This window comes from Delphinapterus leucas, chromosome 14 (genome assembly GCF_059928025.1).
Source record: "Delphinapterus leucas isolate spDelLeu-1000000601 "Yukka" chromosome 14, BTC_Dleu_Yukka2, whole genome shotgun sequence".
NCBI classification, from domain to species: Eukaryota; Metazoa; Chordata; class Mammalia; order Artiodactyla; family Monodontidae; genus Delphinapterus; species Delphinapterus leucas.
Genome location: NC_143142.1, coordinates 29,752,986 through 29,769,592, shown reverse-complemented (window position 1 = coordinate 29,769,592; position 16,607 = coordinate 29,752,986). Strand labels below are relative to the sequence as shown.

The following is a 16,607-nucleotide window of genomic DNA, read 5'->3' as shown; positions in this document are numbered from 1 at the left end:
TGCATAATTATAGTACAATTTTCGTATTCAGTATACCGTGCCTTAGATCTCTATGCCTTATGTACTCCTTGTTACGAGTTTGTGCCCTGAACAATAGCAGTCTTATCCCCCCGACCCCCAATCCCCTGGTCGCCACCATTTTACTGTCTGTTTTTTACAGGTTTAACTTTTTTAGATTCGACATATAAGTGGTATCACCCAGTACTTGTCTCTCTCTGTCTGACTTACCTCAGGTAGCATCATGTGCTCAAGGTCCATCCATGTTGTCACAGATGGGAGGATGTCCTCCTTTCTCATGGCTGAATAATACTCTGTCGTGTGGATGTACCACATCTTTTTTATCCATTCATTCGCTGATGAGCGTTTGGCTTGTTTCCACATCTGGGCTGTTGTGAATAATATTGTGGTTAACAAGGGAGTGCAGATATCTCGTTGAAATCCTGTTTTCATTTCCTTTGGGTATAAACCCAGAAATGGAATTGGTAGATCATAAGGTAGCTCTATTTTTAATGTTTTGAGGAACATTGAGAAACGCTATTTTCCATAGTGTTGGACCAATTTACATTCCTGCCACAGTGCACAAGCGTTCCCTTTGCACTGCATTCTCACCAGAACCTGTTGTCTTCTTGGTGATGGCCATTCTAACAGGTATAAGGTGATATCTCATGGTGATGTAACATATTCTTTACATTAAAAAATTTTTTTTTAACGTTTAAAAAAATTATTATTTTTTTAAATTTTGGCTGCACCAGTCTTAGTTGTGGCATTCAGTATCTTTAATTGTGTCATGTGGTATCTTTTCAGTTGCAGCATGCATGTGGGATCTAGTTCCCAGACCAGGGATCAAACCTGGGCCCCCTGCATAGGGAGTGTGGAGTCTTACCCACTGGACCACTAGGGAAGTCCCTCTTTACATTTTTATACTGAAGTATAATATTAATGCAAAAAAGTGCACAAATCTTAATATAGTGCACACTGGATTTTTACAAATTGAACAAACCTAAGTAAATGCCCAGATCAAAAACCAGAATATTCCTATTAAGTGTTTAGGATATGATTTTCTGCAACTTTACCAACACTGAATATCACCAGAACTTTTTATCTTCACTAATATTATAGATTAAAAATGATAATCTGTTCTAATTTGATTTCATTAATTATGAATGACTGAGTTCATCTTTCATATGTTTATTGACTTACTGTATTTTTTGTTACCTACACATTCACATCATTTACCTAATTTTTATTGGGTTGTTTTTCTTATTGATTTGTGAGAACTCTTTGTATATTAAGAAACCAAATCCTGGCCTCTCTCACATTCTGAGATGGCCCACACTCTGTCTGTGGAGTGTGTTTCTCTGTAAAGAAATCCACTTCTTACCTATCAAAAAAAAAAAAGAAACCAAATCCTTTGTCGTTTGTATTGTACAAACTTTTCTTCAGTTTGTTACTTTCTAGTTTACCTTTTTACTGAATTAAAAAAATCATATCAATATTTAAAAATCTTTAGTCAAATATATCAGTCTTTTCCTTTATGGTTTTGTTGTCTATGTCTTGCTTAGAAAGTCCTTCCACATTCTAGTATTATAAAATTTTTTACCTATATTTTAATTTTGCTCTTGTACTTTCATAGTGTCTTAAAATTTTTTTTAATTAAAAAAATTTTTTTTGGTCATGTGGCATTTATTTTGGTACAAAGAGCCAGGCTGGGATTCAAGTTTTTTGTTTTTGTTTTTTCTTCACTCCAAATATCTAGGTAGTTGTTTTAATACTGTTTATTGATTAAGTCTTCATTATTTACTGATCTGTTAGGTTATTTTTATCATAAATGAAATCTCCATGTGTATTTGGGTCTGTTTCTGGACTCTATATTGTTCTATTAAAAATACACTGATTTCTGAATCCATCAGATTCAGGAAAGTTTAGAAATAGCATGAAGGAATCACTTTTGGGGACTGAATGGTTCAGGGGGCCTTGGACACTCAGGGCTGCAATTTGGATCTAGTTCGTTGGTTTGCTCATGGAACCACTATTAACGTGTACGAACTTCATAGGGACAAGTGTATTGAGAGTTTCGTTCGCCTGTGACAATGTCCATTTTAGCGAGAATGATAATCTGGAACACTGCATATATTGAATTCATTCAGTGGTTACTGGAAGGTGCTTTAATGAATGAAAAATTTGAGGGTGGCTAAAGGGGAAGAGTGATGTTGTGAGCTGAACTTAGCTGGGTGGTACCTGGCTCTGAAGTGCGATGGCTTCTGTGTTTGGACCAGTTGTAGAAAAATAAGCAGGTGGAGTGGTGAGTTACAGTTTCCACCATCTACAGCACTTGGGTGTTTTCCATGCTGTGAATCTTTATATTTTTCCCCTTCAGTGTGAGTGGGATTACTTCCATTGGAGTTAGTTCAGAAAGTGCTATGTCAGTGGGAAGTGTGAGTCTAAAAGTTAGGGATACATCGAGCTTAACGTGTAACACAGTCCATTTAAAATGATCCTAGGGCTTCCCTGGTGGCGCAGTGGTTGAGGGTCCGCCTGCCGATGCAGGGGACGTGGGTTCGTGCCCCGATCCGGGAGGATCCCACATGCTGCAGAGCGGCTGGGCCCGTGAGCCATGGCCGCTGAGCCTGCGCGTCCGGAGCCTGTGCTCCGCAACAGGAGAGGCCACAGCAGTGAGAGGCCCGCGTACCGAAAAAAAAAAGATCCTAAATCCTGGGTTCTTCATCTCCCCCAAATAGTGAGCAGGGCTGGAGTTCTTCTTCGTGACAAATTAACGCTTTCTGATGCTTGTAGCTCTGGACTGTAGGGCATATGCTCCGGTCAGGGAAGCGATGACCCCACATCACGGCAGGTCCAGCACTGCTTGTTGCCAGTCAGGTGGGGCAGAGGCTGCTTCCAGGAGGACGCACTTCAGTATTGAGGGCGAATCCAGAGGCACAGGTTCGCCTTCTTTCTAGGAGAATTCTGATTCCTCCTTTCCTCATGGAGTCCCAACCCGAACCCCAGCCTCCCATTTTCCTGGGCCGTCATCACTTCCAGGAGTCGCCCAGGAGGGGTGTGGACAGGCTGCCGCCTGCCTTCCAGTTCACGACCTCTGCTCCTGCCCTGGGGGCCAATCCGCATTCCCTCAGGCGCCGTGTCCCAGCCCCTCTGCCGCCAGCCTCTCCTCTGTCTTCAGGCTCACCTTCCCTCCTGTGAACCCTCACACGTGAATCCACGCACGTGACTGGTGAAATTTCACGCGTGTGAAACAGGCTCCTCGCTCTGTGACGGAACTCACTTTAGCTGGAATGTTAATTGCCCATCATTCTCAAATATCACAGGATGGAAGACTTGCTTGGCTTAGTTTCAGATCAAACGTAGGGAGAGAACGATTCTCAGAGCACCTGAAAAGTGCCTGAGGAAAGAGCTGCTTCTCCTCTTGAACTAACCTGAATTTTGTCTGGAGTTGGGTGCAGTGTCCAGTCTGAGTTGTATAAGCCATGGAATTAGATGCAGGGAATGTGGTCGATGCTTGTCTTTTATTTTAGGAAATTCCTTGTAGCATTACTTTCAGAGGGAAGCAGATCCTGTCTTCTGAATAGAGGCGAAAAAGGCCAAGAACCTCTTTGGTAGCTTGGTCATGGGCAGGTGACCTAGTTCGACCAGCCTGGGGCCTGCGCCCTGGCCCTTGCCCAGCAGCCGCGATGAAAGTGACCTTGCAGGTGGCTGTGGGGAGCCGTGCCTGGCAGACTTCCCCGGCCCGCCTGATGTCCTGGTGTGATTTCGGCTGCGACCGCAGCTCTGCAGCTTCCTGAAAATCCTCGGTTAATTGGTACGACTCACCCCACCCCCCAGTTGTGCTCTTAGGTGCTGAGGGTTCAATGGACACACCCCTCACCTAATGCCTCGTCAGCCCAGGCCCGCCTACATCCTCTCTCTCATTTTTTATCTCGAATTAATTCATTTTCCTCCGGCCCTCAACCCAGCTCTGACCATTCTGCTGTGTTTATTGTGCCTTTTTGTTTCCAGGCCGACATCTTTTCAGGAAATCTCTTTTAGCTTGAATGCCCTGCGTGGAGCCCTGGCCGGAGCCGCAGGTGTGGTGAGGTTGTCGGCATCAGAGCCGGGTCGGCAGACTGCAGGTGTGGACGACTAGGTCCTATCAAGCGAAGGTCATGAGCACATGACACCTCCCTGGCCTTGGCTCCCAGCGGCTCTGTGGGCCTGTGCAGGCCACGTAAGGATGGGGGTGAGGGGCCAGCCGGCTGACGACGTGCAGGGCTCAGGGCCTGAAGGCCACACAGCAGACCCGGCCTCAGTGACTAATGCAGGGGAGATGGAAGACACAGCTGTGGGTGACAGAAGGGGCACCGGGAGGCGGTCCTCGGCTCTGGCCCCTGGAAGCTCCCTGGGGTGGGGACTGCTCTGTGTTCTTGGGCTCTGGGACCGAGTCACCGTGCAGGGACGGACTCCCCAGGTGATGCCAAGGCTGTCTCATCTGTGTGCCAGGCGTGTTGTGTGTGATTTTATTCTAGCAAAATCTATTTCTTCTTTTGAAAAGGGGCCCTTTTTCCCACTCTTTACCGTCTTGCTGTAGAGAGTAAATAGCATCTTCTCTGTCATTATTGAAACTTTTAATTTTGATTCTGGACTCTAGATCCTAAACCTAGAACTGAAGCTCTAGAAGCTTGCTGCCCACCGTTGTCACTACCCTGTCCCCCTGTCGGGGCTGCAGAGGACAGGAGCTGGCCCGAGGCCTCCAAGCAGGTGGCGCTCAGTGACGCTGGAGGTGAGGGAGCCTTCTCTGTGACTGAGGGGGGTCCCTCTTGTTGACGCTGGAGGTGAGGGAGCCTTCTCTGTGACTGAGGGGGGTCCCTCTTGTTCATTTATTGATTGTTAGAGCTGAAATTTCCCGATGTGTGTGGATTTGTATTTGTTCATTTGTAAATTCCTTGACAACTCAGAACATCAAAATGGTGGCATTCATCCTGGGAATTTTTGGTAAATATTTGCTGATGGTGTTAACATGATATCAGGTGTCTAAAGCCAATTCAGCAAATGTTAATAATTAGATTTGCCAAAGACAACAGAAGTCTTAAGTGGGTTATGCTTTCAGCTTCTAAAAAGCCTTCAGACTATTACAGTGGTGATAAATTTGCTTGAAAATGGTGTATAATTTGTGTTAGAATACACAAATGTATATTAAAAGCACAGTACTGTTTTATGTGAACTTCCAAGTTTTCCCCTAAGACTAAAAAGTAGTGCTTTGAGATGTTGGATAAGAGGGACAGGGGCTCATTATTTTTGTTTTAAAATCTGTGTTGTCTCTAGTTTACTCTTTCAAATGTCTATTAAAATGTATTACCTGTCTGCACTTATGCATGTTTTATATGCCAATTGTAAGGATGGATCAATGGATTTATGTGTCTAGCAGAAGGTCGGTTAGTTGGTTTTGAATGGTTTGCCAAGGTGACACTGTCAGTTTTATGACTTTTCATAGATGATGGATTCCGCTCCTGTGACAACGTCACGCACATAAAAATTCCAATCAAACGCCATAAAAAGCGCAGTTCCATGTGCCAGTTTAATTCCGTCGCAGAGCTGGCAATGCCATCTGTTTCAATCTAAAGTTAGCCCCAGTCCTGCCTCTGTAGCAGGTGATCACACAAACACCTAGTTTCCTAATACATGTAATATAATGAAAATATATAGCATAGAAAATAATGGATGTATAGCATAGGTCATTTCAATCTGAAAGTGTATTTATTTTGGTTGTAGTTGAGGCTGAGTGGGAGGTAGAGTGTAGCGTCCGTAATTCAGGATGGCGAGGGTCATGCTGGTCTCTCGTGCTGACAGTCTGTTGCCCCTCTACTGCTCGGTATCGGGTGGGTAAACACTGCTGTTAATTACGTGCTGCTCCTAATGGGCAGATGTCTGTCGTTCTCGACTGCAGCTCTTCACCAAAAATGGAGTGGCCAAAGTGAATTGGTTGTGTTTAATTATTCTGGTCACGGGACACAGCAGGTGTCACAGCAAATCAATCTCAGCTTGGTAATAGGTCGTTGAGAAGGCAGAAAACCGCAGGCTAGAACAAATTGACCCATACCTGTCATAAAATCTCAGGTAATGACGGTTGGGTGGTTATGTGTGGTGCAGCTGAAATATATAGCATAAGGCATCCAAGCTGGGGGTCTCTAAATAGGTCAGAGGGTTCCAGCAGATACCCCACCCCCTTCTGCTGCTTTTAAGGGCTGTTGTTGCTGAATGGTCATAAAAAGAGTTTTGTCTGCTCTAACGCTAACCAACAAGACAGGACTATCAACGACTTGGTCCTGGCATCCGGCCTGCCAGCCAGCATTTAAAGGATGCTCGCTGCCGTGGCAACCCCGCTGGGCCTTATGTGTGTGAAAGTAGATGCAGCTGCTGCAGAAGGACCAGAGCCACCCAGCAGGGCAGAGAGTACCGCCTGGTTCAAATGATGCCCTGCCAGCCCGGGCCACTGGGAAACTGGGTGGTGGACAGACCACCTGCAATAGCTAAATATGGGTGAGTGGCATTTTCCAAAGAAGGACATATTCTGGGAAGAATATGGGTTTAAAGAAATGGTATATTGTCATACTTTACAGGTAAATCTCATAAATTGGGATTCGGAAATTGTGAGAATTCAGACACAGGGCCAGGATGAATTTACCTTATAAATGAATGAGGAATAAACAGGTGATGAGGTTCAACAAGCTCTAAGGATAATTCTTAGCCAGTTTAGAGGGATATGCAGGTTTTTAAGTTTCTTCGATGTGCTGTATTGAGGATACAGGCTGAGCTGCTGAAATAAGAGATCCGAAAGTCTGGTGACTTAAGCAGAAGAGAAATCGTCTCTTTCTTCTTGATCAGTCCTGGTGGCTGGTTCAGGATGCTCTGATGGTTTACGGGGTCAACACATTGCCTCTGCTTCCACCCCGTTGGCCAGAACCAAGACCCCTGACCACCTCGACCAGCAGGGGTGGCGGGGCTCTTTTTCTGATGGTGAAGGGGAGCGTGGGTATCGTGGAGCGATGCTAGTTTCTCCCATAAGCACCTTTTGTGTTTCAACAAGGTCACTGCCGGACTATGAATTTGAAGACTGTGAGTTTATGGCTTGATCGGAGCTTTGACTTGATTTGTCCTTTCAGACTCTGGACTCGAAGGAGAGAGAAGCGAGCTTTAAGCTGGCTTGTGGAACCTCTTCAACTCAGATCCTTCACTTGTCAAACGTTGATAACACTGTCTGTCTCAGCGAGTCGTAACGGTTACACAGCACAAGTAACCTGAGAACACTGGGGTTCCTGCCTGTCATATGATAACTTCTGGGTAGGACTAAGTTTGTTCTTCCTCTCTAGGAGGACCGGTAGAGGTCATCTACTTCCCTGATGCTTCTCGAAAAACAAGTTGACTTGCTCAGCAGTTACTTTAACTTGCCTCATTGCACCAGGATTATACCACTTTACAGTAAAAGTATTTTTAGTTCTCCAAATGCAAATTTTAAAATTCTGTGATGAACTAATGTTCACCCAGAGGCAACTCACACCATCATGACACATCTTCTGGCCCCATTGCACCCGTGCTAGAAAGAAGGGATAACAAAAAAGCAAGTTTCTTTGGGAAATGAGGTATGCACACTGCCTTGTGGGAATCTTCAGTGGCAGCCGTGGCCTCGAAGCAGGCTTTGGGGGTCGTGAGCTGTAGTCTCCAGGCAGTGCAGATGTGCTTCTCCTGGCCGGTACCCTGGGGTCCCTGGGTCTTGAGCCCAGACCCTGTCAGGGAAGCTGCTGGCTCTGGGCAAGACCCCGGCACGTGCTGCTTTGAGGCAGGTGGGACTCCTGCTGGGGCATCGCATGCTGTGAAGTGTGAGGTGGCCAGTGGCACCCTGGGATGTGGCAGACAGGGTCCTGGGATAGGCAGCTCCAGAACTGGGTGGCATCGCTGAGTGACAAAGACACATCACAAGAACTGAAGTCGTGGGGTCGGAATCGATGAGCCTTCACTGGGAGGACCTGCCCTTTGGGAAGCCACCTTCTTTCCCATCTCTGCCTCCCCGGCCGGGGTCACACATGTGGGCTACCGGGCGGCTCCCCTGGTGCTTTGCTGGCTTCGCAGGGCTGTGGGAGGGGGTGGGGCCATGCATCCTGGCCTGGGCTTCCTGTAGCTTCCATGTGTGTTTCAGTTAAGGCACCGTCTGCTTCCCGGCACTTCGGCAGCAGTGCTGCCACCCCAGCTTTGGGAACCCCTCCCCCGGGTGTGGTTACTTTTCACTGGCGCCCTGATTGCCGTCTGGGGGGACGGCATCTGGAAATGCTCCCCTGCCTTCCACGTGGCACCCGTGTCTTTGCTGAGCTGATGCAGTGCCCACAGGTCCTACTGCTGCGGGGGCCCTGGTGTCAGGCAGGGGGAGTCGGTGGCCTCTTGACGGGAGGCCTGTGGCGTCATGGGGGCTCCGGCTGGTCATCCTCTCTCCTGTCCAGAGCTGTCCTCACCAACAGCCTGTCTGGGAGATACTAAAGTTCCCTGGCAGAGCAAGTGTTGGCAGCACCAGTGGAGGGAGGCAAGGTCCGATGCTGAGAATCAAGTTTGATTTAAGGAGGTCTTTCCGAGCAGGAGGGGGTTGTCATTGGGTAAGAATCACTGTCACGATGCAGGATGGGTGCAAACAGCAAGGCAAGGTTTTTGAGGGTTTCATAGAATCCTAGGGTGCAAACTGCCTGTGGATGCTTCCCTTTGAAGAGCTGGTGGGCCTTCTGGGAAGTTCCTGTCACAAACAATCACCCCGTTTGTCCCAACAGGAAGAGTAAAGAAATGCTAATGCCACAGGGAACAGCCAAGTCCTGATGAACTGGCCGGGAGGGGGTTGGGCCTTCACCCCGCCAGCTGCGTGCTAAGGCTATTCTCAGTTCTCGTCATAGCTCTTTGTCTTCTAATAAGTGATAGGTTTTCATTCATAAACGTAAATGGGAAGATGCCCATTTAAAAAGCAGTGTAGGGACTTCCCTGGTGGCGCAGTGGTTAAGAATCCACCTGCCAAAGCAGGGGACTTGGGTTCAAGCCCTGGTCCGGGAAGATCCCACATGCCGCGGAGCAACTAAGCCTGTGCGCCGCAACTCCTGAGCCCTCGTGCCACAACTACTGAGCTCGCGCTCCTAGAGCTCGCGCTCCTAGAGCCCGTGCTCTGCAACAAGAGAAGCCACCGCAATGAGAAGCCCGCGCACTGGGACGAAGAGTAGCCCCCGCTCGCCGCAACTAGAGAAAGCCCACGCGCAGCAGCAGAGACCCAACACAGCCAAAAAAAAAAGCAATGTAAACAGGCTCTGAAGACCAGTGACAATGCTTTAGTAAGTCAGCCCCTAGACCTGCTTTGGATGGAAACAGTTTTGCTTAAAATGATTTATTTTCCTTGAATATTGTGATTTTTTTTTTCAGTTGTGTGTGATAACTTTCCCTGTACAGGCATTACCAGCATATGAGGAGAAATGATTAACAGATGCGCAAATAATTTTCATATGCTTGAAAGCTACAAAACAATGCGTTTGTTGCAGGAAATAAAGAGGACAGATGTAATAACTGAAATATTTATATATATATATCAATCACTTAAAGAAGAAGTATTGCATTAAGTCAAATAATAATACCCGAGTGTTTATATGAAGCCAACCTATGACTGCCTAGGTTTCTACAAGGGCTGGTTCACACGAGGGCCGACTCCCCATCCGGGCTCCCAGGTGCATGCCAGGCTGGACCCTGGGTGGGTTTGGGAAAACTCCTGGGTCTCCACTACCCACACGTGCTCCAGGGAACCTCCTTTCCCAGCCCAAACCCGGTCTTTTAGTCTTTCCTGATGCTTCTGGGCCCTCACACCCCCCGGCAGCGGTGACAGACCTCTGCACTGTCCGACTCAGTGCCAGGGTTTGCCGTCTTGCAGCCCCGGTTAGTTCTTTGTCCCGTGTCCGCTGCCTTTGGTGCCCTCCCTTTTAGACCAGGGTCTTGTTTGCAAGAGAGATCTCCTCGTTAGCCCCCAGATTTCACCATGTGGACTCCCGTGGCATGCGTGGCCTGTGTCCTCCGCAACTGTACAGCGGTCCTGGGACCCCATGGTGCACATTGGCCCATTTATCTTTTCCCATTTTAGTTCTCATTTTTATTTAGTGTGGAGTTGCCTCTCCTAGTTCCTCTTCTCATCCACACCTTTAGTTTTTTCTCTTTTTACTTCCTGTGTCATATTGTGAGGAAATTTGGAATAAGCAGAAAAGATTTCTGGGTGTCCCCAGTGGAAAACTATACATCATGTAAAGAGCAGCCTTCCAGGGTGTCTGATTCTAGGCCTTTCTTGTCCTTGGTCTGCTTTTTGCCTCTGTAAGTTATAGATAACTGATAGCAATGCAAAATAATTACAGTCTACAGACATGGAAAAAACATCTATTTGTGTGGTTAAAATGACCTCCCCCAGCATCAGGAAAAAAAGTCAGTTTCTTGTCCATTTGTAAATTCATTTCAACATTTAATTGGATCATTCCTTTAATCCATATAAATTTGTGCTTCTCTGACTTATGTGAATTGGTTGTAACACCTCACTAATACTCTCATTAGTAATGAGGTTAATAAAGACTTTAACACATGTTCATTCTATATCTACAAGTCAGGATTTTGCCTACGGTAATTCTTCTTTAACATAACAAATATGTTAAAGAATCAAAAAATAACAAAGGTGCGCTGTGCTTCCTGGTTAACTAGTGACAAGAAAGGACCCTAGTAAGAGGAAGTTGGATGCGGAAGAACTAATTAATCCTAAAGGGTTCAAGACATGGGAAGTTTTTCTCTTAATATTGGAATATTTTCTCTTAATATTAATATCTCTTAATCTCTTAATATTGAAGTTTTTCTCTTAATATTTTCTCTTAATATTGGAAAAACTTAATAATAAGTTTTTCTCTTAATCTCTTAAAAAAATATTCTCTTAATATTTTTCTCTTAATATTCTCTTAATATTCTCTTAATTTTCTCTTAATATTTCTCTTAATATCCATATATGGATAGCGGAAACGTAAGATGTGCAACTGCTGTGGAAAATGGAAATTTGGCTGTTCCTTAAAAAGTTATAGACAGAATTACCCTGTGACCCAGCGATTTCACTCCTAGGTATATACTGCAAACAGTGGAAAACAGGACCTCAAACAAATACTTGTAACGTGAATGTTCACAGCAGTACTATTTACAACAACCAAATATGGTGGAAACAACCCAAGTGTCCATCAGTGGAGGCTGGATAAACGAATTGTGGTTTAGACACAATGAAATATTATTCAGCCTTAAAAAGGAATGAAGTACTGATACACAGGACGATGTGACTGAACCTTGAAAACATGACGCTAAGGGAAAGAAGCCACTCACGAAAGATCGCGTACTGTATGATTCCATTTGTGTGAAACGTCCAGAATAGGTAAATCAATAGGGACAAAGTAAATGTATGATTCAGAGGCTGTGGGGCGGAGAGAATGGTGAGTAATTGCTTAATGAGTATGGAGTTACTGGGGATGAAGAAAATGTTTTGGAACTAGATGGAGGTGATGGTTGCATAACACTGTGAATGGACTGAGTGCCACTGAATTGTTCACTTTAAAATGATTAATTTTGGGTTATGCGAATTGCACCTCAACAGCAACAAAGATGAGCGTAGGCAACTTCCACATCTGAAATAGTTTACATTTGAGTAATTAGGAGGGGGAGGGTTTAGCTCAGCAGTTTTAATGTTTTCCCACCAGAAGCACATGACACCTAGGACACCGACAGTGGAGTTGACCCAGGAAGCACACTCCCACGAGTTCCCAGGTTCATGCAGTTTCCAGCAAGTTTCCTATAATTCCACCTCATCAGCTTTGGTAACGCTGATTCATACAGATCACACGAGCCATACCCCACAGAGGCAAGAGTCTGTGATTTGGGTGCTGGCCATTTAAAATTTAGATGATACGAAGGGGTCTGGGGAGAAAATGTTAGTGTAAAAAGTTACGTTTATATAGAGAAGCTTAAAGACGAATACAGAATTTGTACCCTGATCCCTGTACCTGGATCACATCTGTTCATACTTAAAAATAGATACAAGGAACGCTTTGTATAGGATTACAAAGTTCAAATGCGTCAGAAAGGTACAGAATAAAAAGTGCAGCCTTCCTAACCTTCGATCATCACTGTTAATGTGTCCTTGTGATTTTTTTTTTTTTTTTGCGGTATGCGGGCCTCTCACTCTTGTGGCCTCTCCCGTTGCGGAGCACAGGCTCCGGATGCGCAGGCTCAGCGGCCATGGCTCACGGGCCCAGCCGCTCTGCGGCACGTGGGATCTTCCCGGACCAGGGCACGAACCTGTGTCCCCTGCATCGGCAGGCGGACTCTCAACCACTGCTCCACCAGGGAAGCCCCTTGTGATTTTTTTTTAAAGGAAATGTTTCAGGCTTGTGTGCTTGTGCTCACACACCCAGATTTTTTTTTTTTTTTAATAAAGGTGTCATTACAAATTTGTAAATGGATTTTTTCAATCAGTATATCTTGGAACGCTTTCCATTCGTATCGGCTCCTACAGATGGACTTTATTCTTTTGAATGGCTGTGTAATCGTCATGATGGTAATCAGCATTTATGAACATTTGCGGGATGCCGGCGCTGTTCTAAGTGCTGTGGACGTGTTATCTCATTTAATCTTCATGACAGTCCTATGAGGCAGGCCCTCCTATTGCTCCTCTTTTACAGAAGAGGGAACAGAAGCACAGAGAGAACTAGGAAGAAACTTAAATTTCATGCGTCTGACCCCAGACCCACACTCTGACCACCCCCAGAGATTCTGCTCCCCTGTGCAGTTAGTTTGTGGGAAGGCGGGGGTTATCACTGCTTCTGGTTTACCCCTGACGGTTATTTTCTCTTCCTCCTTTGTTACAGCATCCCCTCGGATGTGTGTGCCCTGTGTGTCTCACACTCCAGGCTATGACCTCTTGGGGTCTCTTTTATTGGAGTTCTCTTCATGTTGTCCTGCAGTTAAAAGAGATAGGGAATAACTCAGAAGAGCAAAACAATTATGATTAAGGTTTGCAAAATTATTCCCAAGAGTGGCTATCAGATTTTGATCTTTTAGCCCAGAAAAGAGAGTGTGTATAATTTCTATAGCTTGGCGTGCATACAGAAAGAAATCTCGGAGACTCTTCTCTCCTGTAGGAGAGGCAGGTCCTGGTTGTCCCCCTGGGATGCCACATGGCTGAGAACCACACTGAGACTTTCTGGGTGTCCCCTGCCTGCCCTGCTACGTGGTGAATGGGTCCCCAGGATAAAAGGTGGGGCCGAGGAAGCCCCTAATCCCTGGGCGCCTCGGCCCTTGCTGTTTATTTCTTCCTTTTCTTTGCTCTGGGTCATCGTGTCTCCCCAGCTGATGAGCTCCAGATTGAATTGTAGCTGGTAAGCCGGCCCACGGATCAGAGGGTGGGGCGCCGGGGCACTCTGTGAGTTCGTGGCATTATCAGATGCGGGGATATCGCGTAGAACAGTTATGCACTGGGGATGCACATTTTGGCTTTTTCGGAGAAGGAGCAAACGGATATTGCAGTGTTGCCAGCCAGCCTGTTGCTACTGTCTTGAGCAAGCATAACAGCGAGCCGGTTTGGATCTAGAGTCAAGATCAAACGTCATAGAAAACTCAAGTTCCAACATGTTTTCCTGTGGTCAGCAGAAGAGCAGGGTGCTGCCGCTGGCTGTGTGTCCTGGCTGACCCTGTGTTTCTGGCCGCCAGCTACAGTTTGCCATTTAGATGCATTTAGCAGAAAAGGATCCCGTCTCATAAAAATGCAGGCTGGGCGTGTGCTGGGAGCTCATTCTTAAATATCCTAATCCTTTTCTGGGAGAGAGGCAGGCACACAAAATAGGAGACTGTGTAGGCGGATTTACCAGCGTGTTTTCATATGCGTCAGACGCTTGGGAAAGTCTCTTTTATGCCAGGTTGGGTAAGACACAGATTCGTGGGCAGGAAATCAGTTTGAAATTAGCTGCTCAGGTCACGTGGTCAGATCGCAATAGAGCAGACGTTTGTGCTCTGAGGGCAGAGAAGTTCTGCAATCCCTTTCCTCACCCCTGAAGGTGTCCAAACCACCAAGTGAAGAAACACACTTCCTTTGGTTCATCTGACCAAATTATTCTGTCAACTTTTGGCCTGGTTGCCTCAATCTAGCTTCAATCTTCCTGCCTGCTTGAGAGAGAATTTGGTGGGGGAGGCAGGGCAGTGTGTGATGGGTCCCCAGAGTCAGAACATGAACAGACAGCAGGGTCCAAATGGAAACCAGAAAGATGATTTCACTCCTGGAACAAGTCATCGTCTTTCCTAGACTTTCCTAGACAATGATTTTTCTTCCTTGTTTCATTTTCTAATAAAGTCGATCAGTTGTCTTTTTGTAAAGCTAGAAGATAGAAGTGGACATCTCTGAACAAATTAGAGGCTGCACATGGCTTTCTGTCTCTTAGATTCTGAGTGCATGTGTAGCAATGCCTTTAGACCGTGATGCAGATGAAGTCCACCCAGGGTTAGCGAGTGGCCGAGGGATTGCTCCTGATGCTTTGGCCGGAGGCAGCCAGACATTGCTGTTGGCCAGGCCCAGACATCAGGTGGCCTTTTCCAGGCTCTCTTTTGATGGGAGAGCAGCACGTTATGAAGTTGTGGTTTGGCCGTAACTTCCTGCAAAAAAATAGCATGTATGATGACGTGATGACAGAGTCAGGGGCGGAAGGAAAGGGGCATGGAGATGGTGCAATATGACCAGGGGTCAGCTGTAAAATCCTTACAGATGTTTCCTCCTGGGGGTCAAGCTTCGGATGGGCAGCCTCCTACCGTGCTGCTGGTGGCCATTGGGAGGTTCCAATGTGCACTTGAGACCCGGTTAAAAAAGTAAGAAAGATACATGGTGTGCCACGGAACCCAAAGCAGGAATGCAGCTGGGCCTCGGGAAGGTAGGGGATGTACCAGAATCCCGTCTTTGAGCTGCTTGGCTTAACGTCCCTCTGCACAGCTGCTTCCCTTTTCCGATGAAGGGAGTTGAAAGGTGGCCGCCTCCAGCCTCCACTTCGCACGGTGTGGCTGTAGCCTCAGAGGGCTTCATCCCTGTGTTTCCCAGCCTCTGTGTGTGTGTGTGGGGGGGGGGTGGGTGGCGGGGCACACTGAAAGTCCTTTCCCCCAGCGCTGGCTTGTGTCGATTGTAAGTCTGTCTGTGACACCAGCGATGCTGGTTGGTTGAGCAGAAATGTGAAATCAGGGGCTTGGGGGCAGTTGCAGCTTACGCCAGCCTCAGCATCCAGGGATTTTCTGTATTTGGTGGCACAGTATTGAGAAGATCCTAATAGATCATTCTCTTAAAATTTCTATTTCTGATTATATCTTATACATTCTATAGTATCTTAGTACATACAGTATTGCATGTGTGCCACTTGTAAATAGATATACACCTATCAGAGGATACACAGCTCATTTTCTGCAATGTGGGACTTGTCCTTTGTTCACATTACATGTAGGATGTTTACCCACAGTGTCTCTGGGAATATTCAGTGATTCATACAATGGAACAGCTCCTATCGTAAGAAGCATAAACTGCATATTTTCTTTCTTGACCCTAAAATAAACTTCTTAAAGAGATTTATATCCACAGATCTAGAAGTATCCACAAGCAGAATTTCACAGTGTTGGTGCATGAAGTTCAAACACGTACTGATACCCTCTCGTCAGCGTGAAGAGGGAGGTGACCCGCGCTGTGGGTTGTTATCAACGTATCTATACCTATTTACATAAAATTATGTTTTAATATAAAAATTAACCAAAGTTGTTCACTTATAGGAAACAAACCACCTGTTTTTTCACTTTGACCTTTCTTAGCTCTGGACTTTTTCCTCCCTAACTTTTTTTTTGGAAAGAATTCTGTTTTTACTTTGCCCATATTTCTAGTTAAGATAAGTCATCTGTACCAACATGAAATAACTCTAACATTTTGTTGAATCTTTTTTAAAATTGCAAATTATTTTATAAGGTTCATGCAGCATATATTTGCATGATAAAAGCATTTTTATTTCTATGAAAACCTGACTAAGTTCTTTTTTAGCTTGCATCTTTTCTCTTCTTTGAGATGTAATTCACATATAACATTACATTAGTTTCAGGTGTACAACGTGATGATTTGACATTTGTGTATCTTGTGAAATGATCACCACAATAAGTCTAGTTAAGATCTATCACCTCACATAGTTACAGTCTTTTTTTCTTGTGATGGGAACTTTTAAGGCTTACTCTCTTAGAACTTTTAAATATACAACACAGTATTGTTAACTCTGGTCCCCAAGCCATCTGCTGCATCCCCAGGACTTGTTTATCTCATAACCGGAAGTTTGTGCCTTTTGACCCCCTTTGCGCGTTTTGCTTTTGAAAGCCCTCCTGGCCTCGCATGCTGAGATTCTCTAAGGATTTGTTGACCTGGGACTGGAGATGGTTTCGTGTTGGGGAAAGAACATACGGGGAGGCCGAGGCCTGGAATTGGCTGGACCTCCTTTCTGCCAGCAGTGTGCTATGACGGGCACCGGGCCTCAAGC

General features: G+C 45.9%; 1 protein-coding gene across 4 annotated transcripts in view; it reads left to right on the top strand.

Annotated features, from left to right (window-relative positions):
- RAB31 (RAB31, member RAS oncogene family) overlaps window positions 1-16,607 on the top strand; it is a 114,108-nt gene that overhangs the window by 15,395 nt on the left and 82,106 nt on the right. Inside the window, exon 1 of one of the 4 annotated variants that reach the window (XM_022551393.3) lies at window positions 8,460-14,984. The exons of the other annotated variants lie outside the window; for them this stretch is intronic. Within the exon in view, the coding sequence (XP_022407101.1) occupies window positions 14,964-14,984 (21 nt within the window). The 5' untranslated portion in view covers window positions 8,460-14,963. Of the gene's footprint in view, window positions 1-8,459; window positions 14,985-16,607 lie in introns of those variants that run through there. 4 annotated transcript variants of the gene reach the window in all.